The following is an 18,000-nucleotide window of genomic DNA, read 5'->3' on the forward strand; positions in this document are numbered from 1 at the left end:
GTATCAAGCGCTGTGTAAATTGTTGGCGCTATATAAATAAAAGATAATATTAATGCTGCGCGCCGTTACATTTTCTGATACGGTGTGTTAGATAAAGACTTTGGCAGCGTCTCGGAGAGCTTTGGGTTATTGCTGGAGGTCTTAATGGCGCCATCAGAAATCACAATCGATAAACCTGAGAGATGATCTATCATGGGGGGGGGGACCAGGTCAGCGGCTCCAAAATTGTGCCAAGCTGTGGACTTCTTGGCTGGACTTTAACACCCTTTGAACGCCTTGGACGTTTGTGTTTAGGAGAGAGTGGGCCGATGAAGACCTGTACGGCTGCCTTGTGATTATGCAGACAGTCACGTTGTTCTTCCTCTTTGTTTCTCAGATGACCCCGGGCTCCGGTGATGGAATAACCAGGCTTTATTGGCGGTGACGGAATCAAAAGCCATGGCTGCTCCCTCAGACGTTGTGTTTAAGGAGTTCTGTCCTCTGTATTCTGTTCTCAATGCCATTCCCGTAAAGGTGCAGAAGGGGTTCCGCTCCATACTGGTCTACCTGACCGCGCTTGACGCCAATAGTGACTATATTGCAATCGGCAGCAGTGTCGGTATGCTCTACCTGTACTGCCGGGACACCAACCAGATGAAGAAGTACAACCTGGAGGTAAGGAGCCAATACTCGGTGGACAAAGTGACGGTGATCCCAGCAGCCGTCATGTCTTACTGGCCAATGCTACGCGTGTCTCAGAGATCCAGTAGGGTTCCTCGCTGTCTGGGCGTTGGAAGTTTAAGGAATAAAGCTGCCCCCAGCCTCAGGGTGCCATGCTTTCTATATGAAGCACTCTCCCCGGACACCCACCACATTTATTGTGGCCAGTGAGCTTTGAATTCATATGTTTTTGTGCGTGTAGTGTGATATTTAATCTACCTGCCGGCTTTCCCGTGTTGACAGGGAAAGATGGAGTCCATCTCTGTGGTGAAGCTTCTGAGCTGCTTTGATGACCTGGTAGCCGTGGGCACAGTATCGGGAAGGGTGGCCGTCTTCCAGTTGGTGTCCCCCTTACCCGGCAGAAACAAACAGGTTAGTGATTTTCACATAAATCACAGAAGGTTTGAACCGGGACTATTGTATTTTTTGGCAGGGTGAGTTGCATCTGTAATGTTTTAGGCGTCATGGCTTCACACGTTGTACATTTTACTATTGATGGTTTGATTTTTACAGTTAAGGCGATTTGATGTTCTTGGCAATCACAAGAGCGGCATCACGGCACTGGCATGGAGTCCCAATGGTATGAAACTGTTTTCTGGTGATGCCAGAGGAAAGATTATACAGTCTGACCTGGATTTTGACAAGGTGACGATGCTCGTCATTATTATTTAGCACAAACAGTCTATTATACTACGGTTTAGTGTTTGCATGTAGTCACCCCTTAAATGATGTCTGTGCCCACAGGGTTCCTGTAACCCCAGCCTTATACTTGAGGAGTTATCTTCTATAGTCCAGCTGGACTACAGTCAGAAGGTACTGCTGGTGTCAACCACCCAAAGATGTCTATTGTTTTACACAGAGGAAAAGTCTGTAAAGCAAGTTGGTAACCAGCCTAGGAAATCGTAAGGACGTTTTTTCTTTTCTTTTTTTTATGGGGTGGAGGGATATGTTCTTGATATGACGTCCATTTATGCGCAATACTTGACATCGCAAGACAAACAGGAGCCAGATATCCTTTTGGACGTTCTACGTGGAACTTGATGTTTAAATGTGGTGTTCCATTTAGAAAAACAAAACATTAGTTGAGAATGCTAACCAAACACTTTCAAGAAACCTTCAAGCATTAAATATGTATGATTCAGAGCAAGCTCGGCCCATCTTGGCAGAAGATGCTTGATGGGTTCGGCCCTATATGAAGACCTGTAGCTATAACTCATTGGTTTAGGAACTATGCAGCTTATATTTATGTGGTTTCTCTTTAATCTTGCAGCAATGGTAGATATGGAGCATGTTTCATACCTGGGCTCTGCAAGCAAAGTGACCTTACGTTATTTGCCTCAAGACCAAGCCTGCGTCTCTGGAAGTCCGACGTTCATGGATCTGTCCACTCCACTTTTATTTTGAAAGATGTGCTGTCTCGAGAATTTGACTCTTTTGAGTTATACCCTCGTGCAGAGATTTCAAAGGATGGCAAATATACATTATCTGAGAAGCACCTCGGTCTGTTATCATGCTTCCTACATGATGGCTGGGTCTTGAGCTGGGATGAGTACAGCATCTATCTGATAGACACGCTCAACCAGGTACATGTTCCCAATTCAGTGAACAATTTAAAAAGTGCAGCAGGCTATCCGTGTAAGAGAAACTCAGGATACCAGATTATGCCTTCATTAAGGGGTGGCTGGAGTTTTAACTTTTACCAGTGTGGAGCGTAAAGAACCCAGCACCCCCACTGTGTCACCAGAGAACATTGAGGACCAGCCTTGGTTGATGGTCCTAAATCTTTTCGAAGAACGCATCCTCTGGCTTGTAGTTTCCTTTTAAACATTGATCTCCTGCAGCTGTTTGTTTAAGGGGCTTTTCCACTTAGACGAAACATTAATTACAATGCCTAGTATGAAATACGAGTAAACTTTCACGGATCTGATAGTTTTATTATGGACATCGGTCTGAATGGCGGAGCGCTTATCTGTACGTTCTTTTGTTTCCTCAGGCTGTTGTTGGAGGACTGGAGAGTGCTGGGGACATCGTGTCTGTAACATGTACAAACAATGAGATATTTCTCCTCAAGGGGGACAGAGAAATTATCCGAATCTCTGACATGCCTGAAGGCGTAGCATCTGGTTTGTATCAAACGTGGAATTTATCAAAACTTGTAGTGTCAATCTAGTTGTTCATTTCACAAAGTATTTGATGTTTTGTGGAAGTGTAATTTCCCAACATAGATACTTACAGAGATGACAGAAAAGAACCCTTTGCCCCACCTAGTCTTCATTTTTGGAATCACTCTTCACTTTACTGTAGGATAGTTTTATGTACGTTACATCTTTCCTTGAATATCTTTGCTGTTACTAGAACTTCCCTCTCTGAAAAGTAAACCTTCAACGTTTAGTCCTATATGATCTGTACCCTACTAACACCAGGGATCTTAAGGATCCCAGTGGTCTTGGGCAAGTTGGCCAAAAAAAGATAGACAATTACTGATTGGGAAATAATTCTGGGAAAACCTATAGACATAGGTTAATATGTTTAAAACGGTGAGAATACATGGAAGAGGAAGTAATTGGTTAGGTTTCCCCAACTAAATGTTCTGTAATTCTTTCTATAGCTATTCTGCATAGCCCTTTCCGGGCACACACAGCCCTGTCTCCGGAGAACAGCAAAACTCAAAACGTGTCCGATAGAGAGCCCAAAACACCCGGTCAAACTATAAAAACGGAGAAGATCCAGATATGTGACCTAGAGAACGAAGAGATTGCTCCAGATGTCCCCGGCGAGGCCAGAGTACGGAGTTGCTCTCTGCCCACGGAAGTAAAAAGCAGGAGCAGCTCCTTAAATTCAGTCGACAGCGGATTCAGTCTGACAGCCGGGGGACAGAATGCGTCTCCTAATAACGTGCCGAGAGAACACCAGCCGGCGTCGCAAAGATTTAGCACGATCAGCAACGAAGAGTTTGACCAGGAACTTATCGTGAAACCCATCAAAGTTAAAAAGAAGAAAAAGAAAAGACAAGGTAATTTCCGGGCAGATTCTGGCACTCAGCGGGATATTTGTGGGATGTTAGTAAGAGGTTAGGAGCACATTTTGTCTCCAAAAGTATAGCTGATTTAGAAGACACTACCCTGCAATTCACAACAATACATGTTGTGACCTTGTAGGAGTGTTAACCGCGTAGCTAATTAATGGTGGCTTGTTTTTTCTCTTTGGCACATGCTCTGATATCAGAAAACGGACCCAAGAATTCTGACGTGGGATCAGTTGAGAGCACTCCAAGTGTAGACAGTCCTTATACCTTGAATTCTGACTTCTTTTCTACAACGCCCAGCATGCCGAGCAGCAGTATAGACCACCTGAGCTCCCAGGAGAGCCTTCTTAGTGGGAAGTACCAAGCTGTTGACGATGGCAGTATGGATGTCTTCAGTGCTGTTCCGCCTGTCGAGTCGCTTGCCCCTGCTCTGGAAGATGAAGGCGATCATCTTAATGAAAGAGAGAAAGAATTGGTTGAAATAACCCAAAAAGACCAATATACCTCAGTGACCTCAAACCAACCACAACCTGCTGGTAGTCTGGAGCTTAACGAGTTGGTTCAAAAGGAAAGCGTAGGTTCTCTGCTGGATCAGGACAACGGTTCATTCATGAATTTGCACGAGTTAAATGACTGTATGAATAGTGAGAATCTGGAAGAGCCCGCTGGTGTGTGGGATACGGACCCTCTTTCTACCACTGTTACAGATGAAGAGCAAAGAGGCTGTGAAATGCCATCCTCCAACGTGACTTCCTACACATTGTCAAGTTTTATTGGGGATGGCAGTCAAAGCATTTACATTCATTTAGCTGATTCTAAAGAAGCCACCGGAGGGCATAAAACTGAGCAGGCTGACCGAGATCACATGGGGGCATCTAGTGATGAGGATGATATTTACGGTCATAGGTTTCCACACTCTTCTTCAGATATTAGTGTAGCGGACATGGCCGTCTCCCAAGAAATGAATCGGTCCACCCAAGAAGAAAGCGCTCTAACCAAACCAGAGCAGGTAATGATGCTTTAAGACATGTATGTGTTTAGTGTGTCAGGCTCTGCGTACTGGTTTGGGTTTCTCCTGACTTTTCTGAGCCCTAACAGTAGACTGGATTTAAACATGAATACGTAACTTTTGAACACTTTGATATATTTGCCTTTTATTTTTTGTTAGCTTGCAGAGAGTTGGATGGTTTACTCGGGACCTGCCAACGGCATTCTGAGTTTAGTTGTGTCGGAGAAGTATATATGGTGTCTGGATTATAAAGGATCGCTTTACTGCAGCGCTCTACCTGGTGCGGGGCTGTGGTGGCAGAAGTTTGAAGATTCTGTCCAGCAGGTGGCAGTGTCTCCCTCAGGTTAGATACCCCTGCTTACCAGTCATTGAACTTTCTGCAATGTCTTCAGGCTAACACCATGCGCTTGTCTATATGTTATGATATCACACACACCTTTGGGTGAAACAGCTGTGATATCAGAGCCGGAAATATCAATTCAAATAATGTTAAAATGTTACTTTAACAAAAGTTAACAAAGTTTTTTGAGTTTTTTCCCCCAAATCTGACAGTACCTCTTTGATGGCAAGTTCTGAGGCAACTCTACGTAGTAATAAACAGGTGCGGTTATTATAGTTTTTTTATCTTACATATGAGTTCTTTTTTTAGGGGCCCTTCTTTGGAAGGTGGAACAAAAGACGGACAAGGCTTTTGCTTGTGGAAAAGTAACAATCAAAGGGAAGCGGCACTGGTACGAAGCTCTTCCTCAAGCTTCATTCGTGGCGTTAAGTGATGACACCGCATGGATCATCAGAACGAATGGAGATCTGTATTTGCAAACAGGTACTTTACAATTACGATATATTTATGTATGTGTCTGGGGGCAAAACCTTTTCATTGTTTCAGTGAAACTCGTTTCCTGGCTATGATAAAATTATATATATTATACAATTATATATAGTTTTCTACTAGCATTAGGCTAAAATGACATTTTTATATATATATATATATATATATATATATATATATATATATATATATATATATATAATTTTTATTATTATATATTTTTTTTCCCTAGGTTTGAGTATTGACCGGCCTTGTGCCAGAGCTGTGAAAGTAGACTGCCCTTGCCCCTTATCCCAGATAACAGCCCGGAATAACGTTGTGTGGGCTCTTACCGAACAGCACGGGCTCTTGTACAGGGAAGGAGTGAGCAGCCTATCGCCCGAAGGGGAGGCTTGGAAATGTGATCTCATCAGGTATCAAATAAATACATTTTAAAAAAAATACTAATACTATGTAACCCCCAACGTTTAATAATGGTATGGTCCAAATACTAAAAGAAAATATTGTCAGTTGCTCATGTAAACCTTGGAATACAATAATTTGTGATCTTCCTCAAAACGTACGTGGGGCAAACAACTTGAGATTTTACCCAAATCTGTAAATCCGGTTTCTTGCAGCGAGCGGCAGGCTCTGGAGCCGGTGTGCGTGACACTCGGTGACCAGGATACGGTGTGGACGCTGGATGCCGGGGGTAACTTATGGTTCCGGACTGGGGTGACTCCAAAGAGGCCACAAGGGGAAGACGATCATTGGTGGCAAGTAGGCATTTCTGTCAGCTTCTTGTTATTGTGTGAGAAACCTATTCTTTTTGGTAAATAATGTGTAGAATATTGGGCTTCCTGAACCAAATGATATGTATTGAAGAATTGTGCTGGGTGACGCAAATCCGTCTCGGCAGAGAACGTAGAGAGACATTGAGAGAAACAACAGATTTTGTTTCCGAATGGAAAAAAAACCTCTCTGAATTTCATCTGAATTAAAAGGACAGGAAGCAAAATTGATAGTTTTTGATCAGTTTGCATAAGTCTAGTAAGTAAAATAGTATAGGGTCCCATTCCACTTCTCGTTTGTGTTAAATCCCCCCTATAAGCAGGAGGACTCATTTCACTTCAACCGGCATCCACGCTTAATGCCCCATACATATGAGTGGTAGATCTTCTACGTGGCAGGAGGAGGACATTGACCTATAACGTAAACAAGCTGAAAAAGTTGAGAGCTGTCACTGTTTTGGTGGATTTTAGGGTTCCTTTATAATTTGGAAATGCTTCAGTTATTTATGCCGTCTGTTTCTTGCAGGTCAGCATCACGGATTACGTTGTTTTCGACCATTACACCCTGTTTCAAACCTTAATCCAGGCTACGCAGTCCGTGGCCAACGTGGCGCAGGCTCCCGTTGAGAAAGTAGCAGACAAGCTCCGAATGACGTTCTGGTCTCAGCAGTCGCAGTGCCAGCCCAGCTTACTGGGAGTCAACAGCAGCGGGGTGTGGATCACCTCGGGTAAAAACGAGTTTCATGTGGCCAAAGGCAGCCTAGTAGGTGAGTGTTTACTTACTTTATAAGCGCTGGATCTTGCTCTAGAAAGCTCCCCGGGCAAACGATGGAACCCATTCCCCATTCCTGTATTCAAGCTCTGTCAACAAATGGCTACTTATGCTTCTAACTTCTTTGCTGTAGGTACTTACTGGCATAATATTGTGCCACGCGGCACTGCCTCTACCACCAAATGGGCCAGTGTATCAGCTTCTGCCTCACCCACCAAAGAAGGTGCGTAAAACCATACTAATCTGCCCAGATTCTTGAGATCGCTGCGGAACGTTCAGGAATTCGTAAAAAAAAGAAAGATTGGTTAACGTAAGAGTCGAAGTATAATTTCACAGTAAGAACTGTTGTTGTCTTCTAGGTTCTACATAGCATCATGTTTTCTAATATAGAGCGATAGTGGTTATTGAATTGTGTTGTTTATGGTAATGTGGTGGGTTTTGTGTTTTTTTTTTAGGAAATGTCCTCTGGATTTGTCAAAGTAGAAAGGATCTATTTTGTTTGAGTGATCTGAACCCTCCGTTTAGACCATCGACCGTCCAGCTGCCTCCGGAGACCGAGGTGGTCCATTTGTCGGCCTGCGCTGATGCGTTGTGGGCGCTTGATAACGAGGGAGGGGTGTTCATCAGAACTCTATCCAAAACATGTCCGACGGGGATGCATTGGACAAAGCTGGACCTCTCACAGCTCGGTAATTGTAACTTAATTTGGATTTATTTACTTCCTAACTACTTACATTACATTAAAATGTAAAAGGTGATACGTCTGCCACATCTGGAAAGCTTGTTGCTTGGAGAGAACGATGCAAACCTTTTCAGATTTCCCTGTAAGAACAGATTTCAGTCCCAAATGTCAGGGCAAGGAAATGAATACCTTTTTGGGAGTATTTTTCTCCAGATTCCCTAATCTTGTATCAATCAGCAAACTAAAAACGGGAAGTTCTGTGTCTTTTATCCAAGCAAAATCTAACATGGTTGATATACATATGCATTTTTATGTGGCGTCCAGTGCATTTTACTGCTGAAGGCAATCTTTGGTTATTGGAGTTAAAAAAATGAGACTGCTGTCTTTTTTCCTCCCCCAGCTGCCTCTATCAAAAGCAAGAAGCATACCTTAGTATACCCTAGTATGATTCTTACACATGATCAGTAGAACTTCCATTCTTGCCAATGGGAGCCGGGTTCCTATGGACATGTTAGGTGGTGTTGGTAGCCGGTAACATATATGGGGCCTGCGGCTGGTTGTTGCACTTTGTATAGAAGTTGCCATGTCGTGTCTTGAATATTTGTCATAACGTAGATAAGCGTCACGGATGCCAAGATTCCAATGCAGTCTTCACCGAGGGATCATGGTTAACAAAACTTTGCTAGTGACAGAGGGGCTCGGTAAAAGAGCCAACGCAGAAGACCATTCAGAGTCCCATAGGCTTTTGTGACCTCTGGGCTCTTTCCTTCTTCACTTATAGCAATATTCCTTATTATCTATGACGTGCCGCTAGGTTTTTAAGTTTGCCCATCTGTGTAATGTACACGGGCTGGCGTCGGTCACATCAAACAGCCCCTGTTTTTTCCTTGCCTTCAAGGTTTTTATGGTGAAGGCATACATAGCCGTAATGCACCAGACGATGATTTTGACGGCGCCGACACAGTGTAATATTTTAGTACAGGGGTAGGCAAACTTCGGCCCTCCTGATGTTGTGGACTACATCTCCCATAATGCTCTTACAGTCATAATGCTGGCAAAGCATCAAGGGAAATGTAGTCCACAACATCTGGAGAGCCACAGTTTGCCTACCCCTGTTTTAGTAGCTTCTGGGGTTTTCAGGTGGTCACAAGATCTGACTTTTCACTAAATAATGACCCCGTTTTAATCGACGCTATCCGTGGGATGCGAGGATGGTATGCGATTTAAAAAGAATAGCAATATGGGCATTGGATAATTATTGAACAGACGGTATGGTAATCTTATTTTATGTACGTCGATGGAAGATGTTTTTCTTAAAAATAATCCCCCGCTGTGATAGATTTGCTGGATGTCTCGGCGAGGACGGAGTCAGCAGTTATCACGCAGAGCATTTCAAGTTCACTAAACTCGTATTACCGGTGGCGGGATCATTCCGCGCGTGCTAGTGCATACTCAGCTTAGCTGGAACGACATGTCCTGGTCCTAAATTAAGCTTGGTTTTAAATGTTGCAGGTGCGTGTTTGGTTTCTTCTGAAAACATTCTGCTCTGTGCTTTGCAAGCGATGTTTAACAACATTCGCTCGTTTCTGAAACATCTGCGTTCTTTTTTTGGGCCGCACAATGGAATTTGTTGCGTCCAAATCGCTGATGACGTAACTTTACGTCCCGGAATAAAAACATATATAGAGGGCTTGCTTGTAAAAATATATTTTTTTTTTTTGAGTCCCATTGAAATAACTGGCATGATTTCTGATCATGCGCACGGGGCGGTCTCTTTAGAGCCCCTGGCGTAGGCTGGAGGTAAATACGCAGCATTCGAAGGCTGAAGCCCCCTTTATGAAGAGCGGAGGAGCCACGAGTTTATCTTTAATGGCCGAGGCGTCACGGATCCAAACATTAGTAAATGTTTAGTAACAAAGGAGCCTTTTCCTAAACCATGAGAAGTCGTCTCCGCAGCCTTTACAGCTTGGTATAGAAAGCAGGTAGCTGGCGGACTAGACATCCCCTGGAAAATATTTAAAACCCAGCGATAGACCGCCACGCAAAATTTACTAAAGTCTCCGCCAGCGCAAGCGTGACCAGAGGAGGGACTCCGATTCTAGAGACTTTGCCATATTTAATTATTATTATTATTATTTTATTGTTTTAAATAGCGCCATCATATTCCACAGCGCTGTACAATGGGTAGACAGGATATAATAACAATAATAAAACATAAAGATCTGACCGGTAAGGAGGGACCTGCTCATACGAGATTATTTTTTATTTTAAAGCCACCCACAATCTGTTGGGTGCCAGATGAGAAATGATATTGTGATCCTGCAAAGGGTTAAAAAAGGCATTTGTAGCGACGTCCGCTTTTCCTCGCTGGCTGTCGCTACTGCCCGCCATAGGCAAGGGTTAATTTTCCAAACGTTTTCTTCTCCGCACGCCCAATATTTGTTGAGCGCTCGCTAGCTATATCAGTAAAATGACATTTATGTAAGGTTACACGACCCGTATCAGAGCTTCCAAATTTAGCACCGATGCCCTTTTCATTCCAAACTGACGGCCGACGGCGTTTTTTTTTCTTCTAATAAACAGGTACGAATAGCGCCGATGCTGGCGAGAACCTGCCGGAGTGTACGTCTCTGGATATTATTTGATTCGGGGGGGTTATTTCTAAACGTTGTGTTTGGCGAATGTCACGCCGAGATGTTTGTTTTGTTTTGTTTTTTGTTTTTACGGAGGCTCGGCTTTGTGAGCGATACGAGACGCCGCTCGGCCGGCCCGTGACGCTCGTCGGCTACGACGCATTTCAACAGCTGCGGCCTCATGTGACAGTCAGCGATATCCTACCCTGTCACCGAATGCCACGGGCTGGAAAGTCGCGCTCGAGGGCTGGAGCGTTTGTTTTGGGGCTGATGGTTTTAGGAACGCATAGAGGGCAATCCAAAATCCATGTGTCATTTATTAAAACAAGGGGTTTGTAGACTATAAAGTTAATAATACAGGTTGCTGCTAAACCGCGGATATGAAGTTTGATGCTGCGTATAAAAGATTCCACTGGTTGCTATGGTGATTGCACTACTATATTCCAGGATTCCTCTTTAAACGTAACTCCGTTTGGCTTTAGGCAGCCTGTGGCCCAGTTGAAAAGTTACTAAATACGGATTAATCCTCATGAACCTCTTTCTCCGCACGCTGAGCCCTTTTATTAAAAATCGTTGCAGTCGTATGCAGGACGGCGCGGATTAAAAACATTAGATCCATTTTTAAGCCCCATAAAGCTGCCGGGGGATGCAGAACGTTGCATCCGTTGTGTGCTGTGCGCACAGCACTGTACCGAGCTGTGCGAGGGGCCAAGAACAGGATCCTGAGAAATGTGTATACTGTCACCCGCCGGGTAATCCGCTGCCGGCTGGGTCCCGTCACCACATTTCTGGAGCGAGGGCTGCCGGCTGCTGTCAGCGAGTGCTGTTTCCAGACATTTAAAGGGCAAATTCTGTACGAGAGTAAAACCAGATGTCGGCAAATTGCCGCCTCCTTCTTCATCCAGTACAGTTCTGTGAATTATTTCTTTATAGGTGTAAAGCATTCTTTGTGTGCGCTGTGTAATTGTTGGCTCCTGTCGACCCAATTCCTTTATATGTCCGGTTTTATTTTTTTTCCACCTTGCCCTTTGCTGTATCTTTGAATATTTTTAATGCCAAAGGTTTGTGACATAACCTTTGAAGGGTTAATTATAGCTCATTTGGTGTCAAGCTGGCTGCTGGCACACTTCTTCCAGGCTCTGGTTATGGGCGCATGGATCGTCTGATGTCTCCAGTGGAAGTGGGCAGCGTGGGTCTGTTATGACACCCACCCGGCGGCACGCACTGCCCGTCCTGGCACCAAACTGGGCTTATGGTGTCTGAACTGGGCACACGCGGCCGTTTCTACCACCTCCGAGCTCTCGCTCCCAGGAACACTGCGTTAGATGCTCCATAGCCTTAATGTAGAAAATCTCTTGGGTTTTTGCATAAATAAGGGTGATTACACAAGCGTTGTGAAGTATATCTGATTGTTTGCATTCCATCTATTTATTGGCCACAGGTTTATTTCTGTAGGAAAGCTTCCTGGAGTTTTTCCGCCCCTTTGGTTCCTCCGCACACCTGTTGTGTGGACATTAGTAGTGTGACATATGTTATAAAGTGGGAACACCTGCTTTGGATCCTTCTTAGTCTCCGTCTTCCTGTAGGTTTGTGGGCCAACTCGGTTAGCGGATCACATTCTAGATCTAAGCAGTAGAGTAGCTATTTATATACATTGTTTACAATTGTTTATGCTTTTTTGTCTTTCTTTTTAGTCTTGTTTATTTCTTGTGAAGACTTTAAACTGTGTGACTTATTGTGGCCTCGGCAACATTGAATCTGTTGAAAAAAAGCCATTTTAATGCAAATTGAGGTTGATTGCGTAGCGATAGAATTCTAAGCCAGTCTGTTCTAAGCAACATCCCGACCCCCCCCACGGCACGCCTAGCTTTATTCAAACCAGAGCGGGCTCGTTACTGGTGGTACGGTGTGATAAGAGCGCGAGATCCCTCCAACAACGAACGCCATGTCTCCGAGAGTCTCATCCGGCGTAAGCGTGTTGTGTCAGAGAGATCTGGCTCGTCACGGTGGCCCCATCGATGGCAAAGAATTAGAAAAACACGCAGTGCTAGGACTGACCGTTCCCGGCCATGATATATCTGCAGCCCTGGGATCCTTTACTGTAGTATTCGGTAGTGGGAGACGTGGTTCCCTGACGTTACTGATGACTTTTAGACGCTTTATGATGTCTTCTTTCCGTCTAAGTGGTCCTTGTTTCGTGTATAAAATTCTGTTTAACTCTGGAGGGATAGGATACACTTTGATCTGTCTGGTGGGCTGCCCATATGTCCATGCCCATGGTCCTCCCTGGTCTGTTGCCCAATGCTGTGCATCTAGTGCACGTCCTATGGTGGGTCAAGCCGTGTTGGTGGATCTGTGTATCTGTAGCGTGGATGGAAGTTCATTCCAGGTCTCTACTCGAGGCACAAAGTGATAAAGCGGAGAGATTGTGTCTGTGTCCAGTCCCATTGCCATAAATACCCTAAAATATCAAGTGGTAAAAATATCTTGTTCCCTTTCTGTGCCTGAGAGGCGCTCGCACCGTGGGTCATCCCTTCGCCACGAAGACCATGGCGAAATCTCCAACAGAGCTGAACGTTATTTGTTCCAGCTTCTATCACGGATTCTCGATGTATCCGTGCGGTTTCTGTGAGCTCGTGATTCTTTGTACTCACCTTTATCACACTTGGATGTTTTAATGATATTCCACATGCTCGGATCCGAGTAAAGATGTCGGTTGTACCCAAAGCGCCCGTGTCCCAGAAACTGCATGAGGTTGACCCTAATTGACGATCCTTTTCTGTGTGGCAGGCTCTGTGAGACTATGCAGCTTGTCGTGTGGAAACCAGCATATCTGGGCTTGTGACACTAGTGGAGTGGTTTACTTCCGAGTGGGAACACAGCCTCTGAACCCAAGTATGATGCTGCCGGCGTGGATCATGATTGAGCCCCCCATTCAGGTAAAACTAGCAGGCAAGGAGCATGTAACATAACAATTTGTCTTACAGAGACAACAGGTGAGGAGGGCCCTGATCAAAGGAGCTCACAATCTAGGGTTGTCGCAGGTATCCTTCGGAAAGGAAGCTGGGCCGCCAAACCCTCCGGTGGGCTAGGAGGCGCAAGACCCCTCTATAGCAATACTGTGTACTATTCTGATGATACGGATATAAAAGCCGTTGCAAATGCAAATTAGCAGAGTGATATAACAGGATACGAATCGCACATTACACTAATGTAATTATGTACGGCAACATACAGCGGCCCCCGCTACAATACTGCGGGGCAGATAATCTTCCTGGGCTATTAGGACACCCAGTGGGCCGGCTACGAGAGAGATCACTGATCTCCCCGTCCGGCTCGTTTACATTGTGGAAGACCGTGCCATGTCGGCACAGACTCCATAGGCTGCGCATGAGGATGTCGGCTTCGCGTGAGGAGGTGGCAAAGGTAAATACGCCTGTGTCCATCCATGTATAATGATACAGTCACATATCTCTGCTCCTCCGATGCATGTTTTAAGCAAACAAACCACGTCTGCGCAATGTGACTTATTTAATACGTGGCTTTGTTTATATTTGCATGGCAAGAATGGCTCGTTTCCAGTTAGCCGGCAAAGAGAGACTGTTGTGGCTTTATACCAGCTGCACTATTGCAAACACAGCCGGGGATCGTTTTACTGTTGTTCCTGCTACCTGGTTGCTATGCTGGTTACCGTGACTGTTCTGCGGGGGTTAAACAATACGAGAACAAAATCAGTTGTCTAACCACCTGCAAATGCAGCGGTATCTCGATTTATTTAAACGTTGATTGTTTGTTTTTTATTTTGTTTTATAACGTCAGATTTTTTTTTTGTTACACGTGTTGCAAACCAGTTACGCAATATTAATGATAGGAAAAATTTATCATTTTATTTACTGTATTTGCCCGATTATAAGGTTTTTTTCAGAGCAAATGCTTATTAATGTCTTATAATCGGGGTCGTCTTATAATCATACCTCAAATAGGTCTGACTATGAGACTAAGATCCAGATGCCCTGCAGCGCTGCAGGGGACCTGGATCCTCCTGCCCCCCCCAGTCGTTCTGGGCTCACAAAGCAATCCACGGTTGGATTGTCCGGCCATTTGTACACAGTCGGTAGCTTCGACGTTCACCTAAACCCTCAGGTGACATCGCATAACCTCCCTGGGAACAGGAACATTGCCGCTCGGCACGCCAGGATTCCTGCCGGGTGACTCAGTGGATCTGTCCTAATAGTCTCGTGTTGTCACTCGGGAATTTGCCGGAGTACAATGAGGACATAATCGCGTCCCGGTTATTCTGGGCCTCGTCGGATTTAAATAGAGTGCTTGTTTTGCAGAGAGACGCTGTTGTGTTAGAAGGCACGTCTCCGGCACATCTTATACCGCCAGATGAGCCAACGGCTCGGCAACCTGGCCGCTTCCCTGAAACGCCCTTATTTGCTGCCGTTTTAAAACACGGTTTTCGGGTGAATCGTCTACAATTTGAGCAAACGGGGAATGCATAGCTCAGGAAGACTTTAATATCTTACATATTTATAAATATATATTTTTTTAATTCAAATTTCTTATTTCCGCGGCTCCTCGAATTCCTTGCTTACGCCAGTTTTATTGTATTGATCTTTGTGTATGTATCCCGTCCAATTAACCCTGCGTAAGCACACACCTATATAAATATGTATATATGCATACACATACATATAGTTATATATATAATATATACAAAATATAAAATCTCTGCCAATATGTGTGCTGTTTGGTATTTTATTACCTCTCCTGGCAAAGAGACGGGACCCCCGATAATGCATCGTTAACAAACTGGGTGTTGGCTCTCCAATATTTGTATCGATGAATCCAGGATCCAGAGTGCTTTGGGCCGCGCGGATCTAACGTGCTTTCCGACGTCCGCGGAGGATGTATTCCCTGTCCTCGGTTACAGTAATTCACCAGGATCCTGTGTTTCTAGCCTGTAGGAATCAGCCTGGTCAGCGTGTATTCCAGCCCCACCGACGGCATGCTCTGGACCCTCGACAACAAGTGTAACGTTTACGTGAGGATTGGAATTACCGACGAGATGCCCGTTGGAATTGATTGGGAACATGTGCCCGGTGAGTTGGACAAATTTAGGTTTCATTTAGGAGCCACGCGAGGTTAAGCTGGAAAAGGATTGATTTATAGAGCCCTGTCTGAAAGAGAACACATTCTGAGCTATATCTACCTGGCTTTGGGGTACTTAACCCCTTCGCTGCCAGCTCCACCGGTTATATTATTTAGTCTTGCCCCAGTTTTTTAACCCTGAATGTGACAGATTACGGGTAATAGGCACATATTCTCGTCAGAACTATGTGTAAACCTCCGATATCGTAATTCTTCTCTCTGTTCAGGGTTGCAGGCGTGTCAGCTGGCGGTTAGCGCCAGAACAGTGTGGGCTCGCTGTCCAAACGGAGACATCGCGCGGCGCTACGGGGTCACTGAAAAGAACGCAGCCGGTGACTACTGGAAAAAGATTCCCGGAAACATGGCTTGGTTAACAGGTGCGTCGTTTATGGTCTGCTTCTTTTCTGCCATCACATTGAGTTTTCAGTATCTTTTTTGTGTCGGTAAGTTTTGGGGTGATTACTGTGGTTATAGCCTCTTTTACCTCCGATTTTATGACGCCCGGTGCATGGCTCGTTGCCATCTTGTTTCTTTCTTCCAGCGACCCCTCTGGATGAGCTCTGGGCGGTGGGTACCACCGGGGGTCTTCTTCAGCGACTCACGAAGACCTACAGCCACTGTCCTAACCCCCCGAAAAACGACACTGTTTTAATCCATTCTGATTTCGAAGATGAGTGGGAGGTAATCTGACGCCATCCCGCGGAACATGGCTGCTGTTACGTGTTTGCTGCTAAAAGTCTGTATTGTCCTAATTTAACATATTCTACGTAATATGAAAGCACTTTGCCCGGTCCGGGGGGGGTTCCATGTTGCTGTACACGTTACAGGGACTCGAGACGCTGTATTGTATGATCTGTGATCCAAGCATGAAAACCTCGTATCACAACCATACAGACCCCATACACTGCATGAGCTATAACAACTGGAACTATCTCATTCCTCATTGAAGGATCTAGAACGCATCTAGAACCTAATTAGCATCTTAAATTGGGTGCAAGACATATCTATTCCATGTTATGGTGTATTTCCTTAAAATAACTAAACTTGATATCTCCGTCTCCAAAGGTTTGTTTATTTGTAGCATGAGCTGGTAGCTCTTAAAAGGGACGCCACCATTTTTATTATTATTAAAATGATGTCATTGACATTTTATCACGCCTTATTAAAAAAAAAAAAATTAGAAAAACAAAGCTCCTTGGGGGTCGGTGAGAAAAGACCGCGACTCCTGGTTTAGTGAATAAACCCCTACAAGATTACTTAGGCGTGACGGAGCCACGTGTCGACTAAATCATATATTACACTTGTCTTATCCTAGGGTTCTATAGTTGCCAATACAACCTTGCTTATATTCCACATTTCCACTGGGGCCTTTTTTATGTAAATACTCACTTTATTCATCTTTCTCGTGCTTTTGGAAATCACAATGGTGTCTTTGCGACTTTTCCGAGCACTTTTGGACCTGTGACCTTTGTGCTTTCCAAATCTCTTTTTCTGCCGGATGAGAAGGAATCTTTTTGCGGATTTCAGCCACTGTAAGGGTTAAGGGTCGGCTAATTATGTGCAGATATGTAGTAAAATCTGTTATTACGCATATGATATTTTTTGTATCACAGTTAACTGTAATTTATGTGGAAGCCGTATTCACCGAGCGGTTTTAATGCTAATTTATTCTTTAGAACCTGTTTTAGCTTTAATCATTTCTACAGTTTTCTTATTGTTAAAATAAAATAATAAAGTTATTTGGCACCGTGTGCTTCTTTCCATATGTAATATATGTTTCTGTCTGTATTTCAATGAGCTTTTATTGAGGAAAAAGTGCATACGGTAAAATATAAGACAACCTGAGAGGAACGGATTCCCAATAAAGGCGGTGTTCGGGGGCAAAAAAAGTCAAAATAATATATTGGAGGGGGGGTCTTACTTTTTGGGACACCCCATCCTAACTTTCAATGTCCCAGATCAATTATGATTTATTGATTTGCAACACAGTACGCTGGGATTCATATTACATGGTCAGATATTCATCAATAGCCCCCCCCGAGCCTGCCCTGGAGGTAACACAGAGATTTCCCCCACATGCATCAGCACGGGGGGACCACGTGGCGATCGTATGCATTAAAGGGCTTGTGTTGGCTTAACTGTCCCTTTAACACCGCGATCCCTTGGTATGTACTGGGGGGGGGGACTTTTATCACGTCCAAAGGCCAAAGGTCTGACGCTCGTTTAAGATACCAGGATCGTATTAAGGTCCTCCATGCTTGAGGTCACTAGGTTCGCACACACACACACACACTCACACACACTCTCACACACACATATGCTTACAGTGCTTTCTGGGAGAGCCCCCATGTAGCCGGGGGGGGGCTGTACACGGTAGATTTGTTTGCCTTGTGAATAAATGCCAGACAGCAGTTAAAGAGGAATAAG

The 18,000-nt window shown here is 44.5% G+C and overlaps 1 protein-coding gene across 1 annotated transcript; it reads left to right on the plus strand.

The window, feature by feature from the left end:
• Positions 1-235: 235 nt before the first annotated feature.
• On the plus strand, positions 236-16,750 carry TECPR2 (tectonin beta-propeller repeat containing 2). Its single transcript, XM_053475606.1, has 19 exons — positions 236-654; positions 943-1,071; positions 1,213-1,344; positions 1,444-1,601; positions 1,970-2,282; positions 2,693-2,822; positions 3,308-3,712; positions 3,925-4,733; positions 4,893-5,076; positions 5,383-5,556; positions 5,795-5,975; positions 6,180-6,321; positions 6,859-7,099; positions 7,238-7,327; positions 7,560-7,793; positions 13,210-13,358; positions 15,383-15,524; positions 15,801-15,950; positions 16,115-16,750. The coding sequence occupies exons 1-19, from the start codon at positions 439-441 to the stop codon at positions 16,261-16,263; spliced, it is 4,128 nt and encodes a 1,375-aa protein (XP_053331581.1). The 5' UTR covers positions 236-438; the 3' UTR covers positions 16,264-16,750.
• The last annotated feature ends 1,250 nt before the right edge of the window (positions 16,751-18,000 follow it).

The sequence above is a fragment of the Spea bombifrons genome, chromosome 9 (genome assembly GCF_027358695.1).
Source record: "Spea bombifrons isolate aSpeBom1 chromosome 9, aSpeBom1.2.pri, whole genome shotgun sequence".
Classification (NCBI taxonomy): Eukaryota; Metazoa; Chordata; class Amphibia; order Anura; family Pelobatidae; genus Spea; species Spea bombifrons.

Excerpts from the sequence above, each read along its gene's own strand:
- TECPR2 (XM_053475606.1), top strand. The coding sequence starts at position 439 with ATGGCTGCTCCCTCAGACGTTGTGTTTAAGGAGTTCTGTCCTCTGTAT. Across the intron at positions 655-942 it reads TGAAGAAGTACAACCTGGAG|GGAAAGATGGAGTCCATCTC; the intron begins GTAAGGAGCCAA and ends CCGTGTTGACAG. Across the intron at positions 15,525-15,800 it reads TGATTGGGAACATGTGCCCG|GGTTGCAGGCGTGTCAGCTG; the intron begins GTGAGTTGGACA and ends CTCTCTGTTCAG.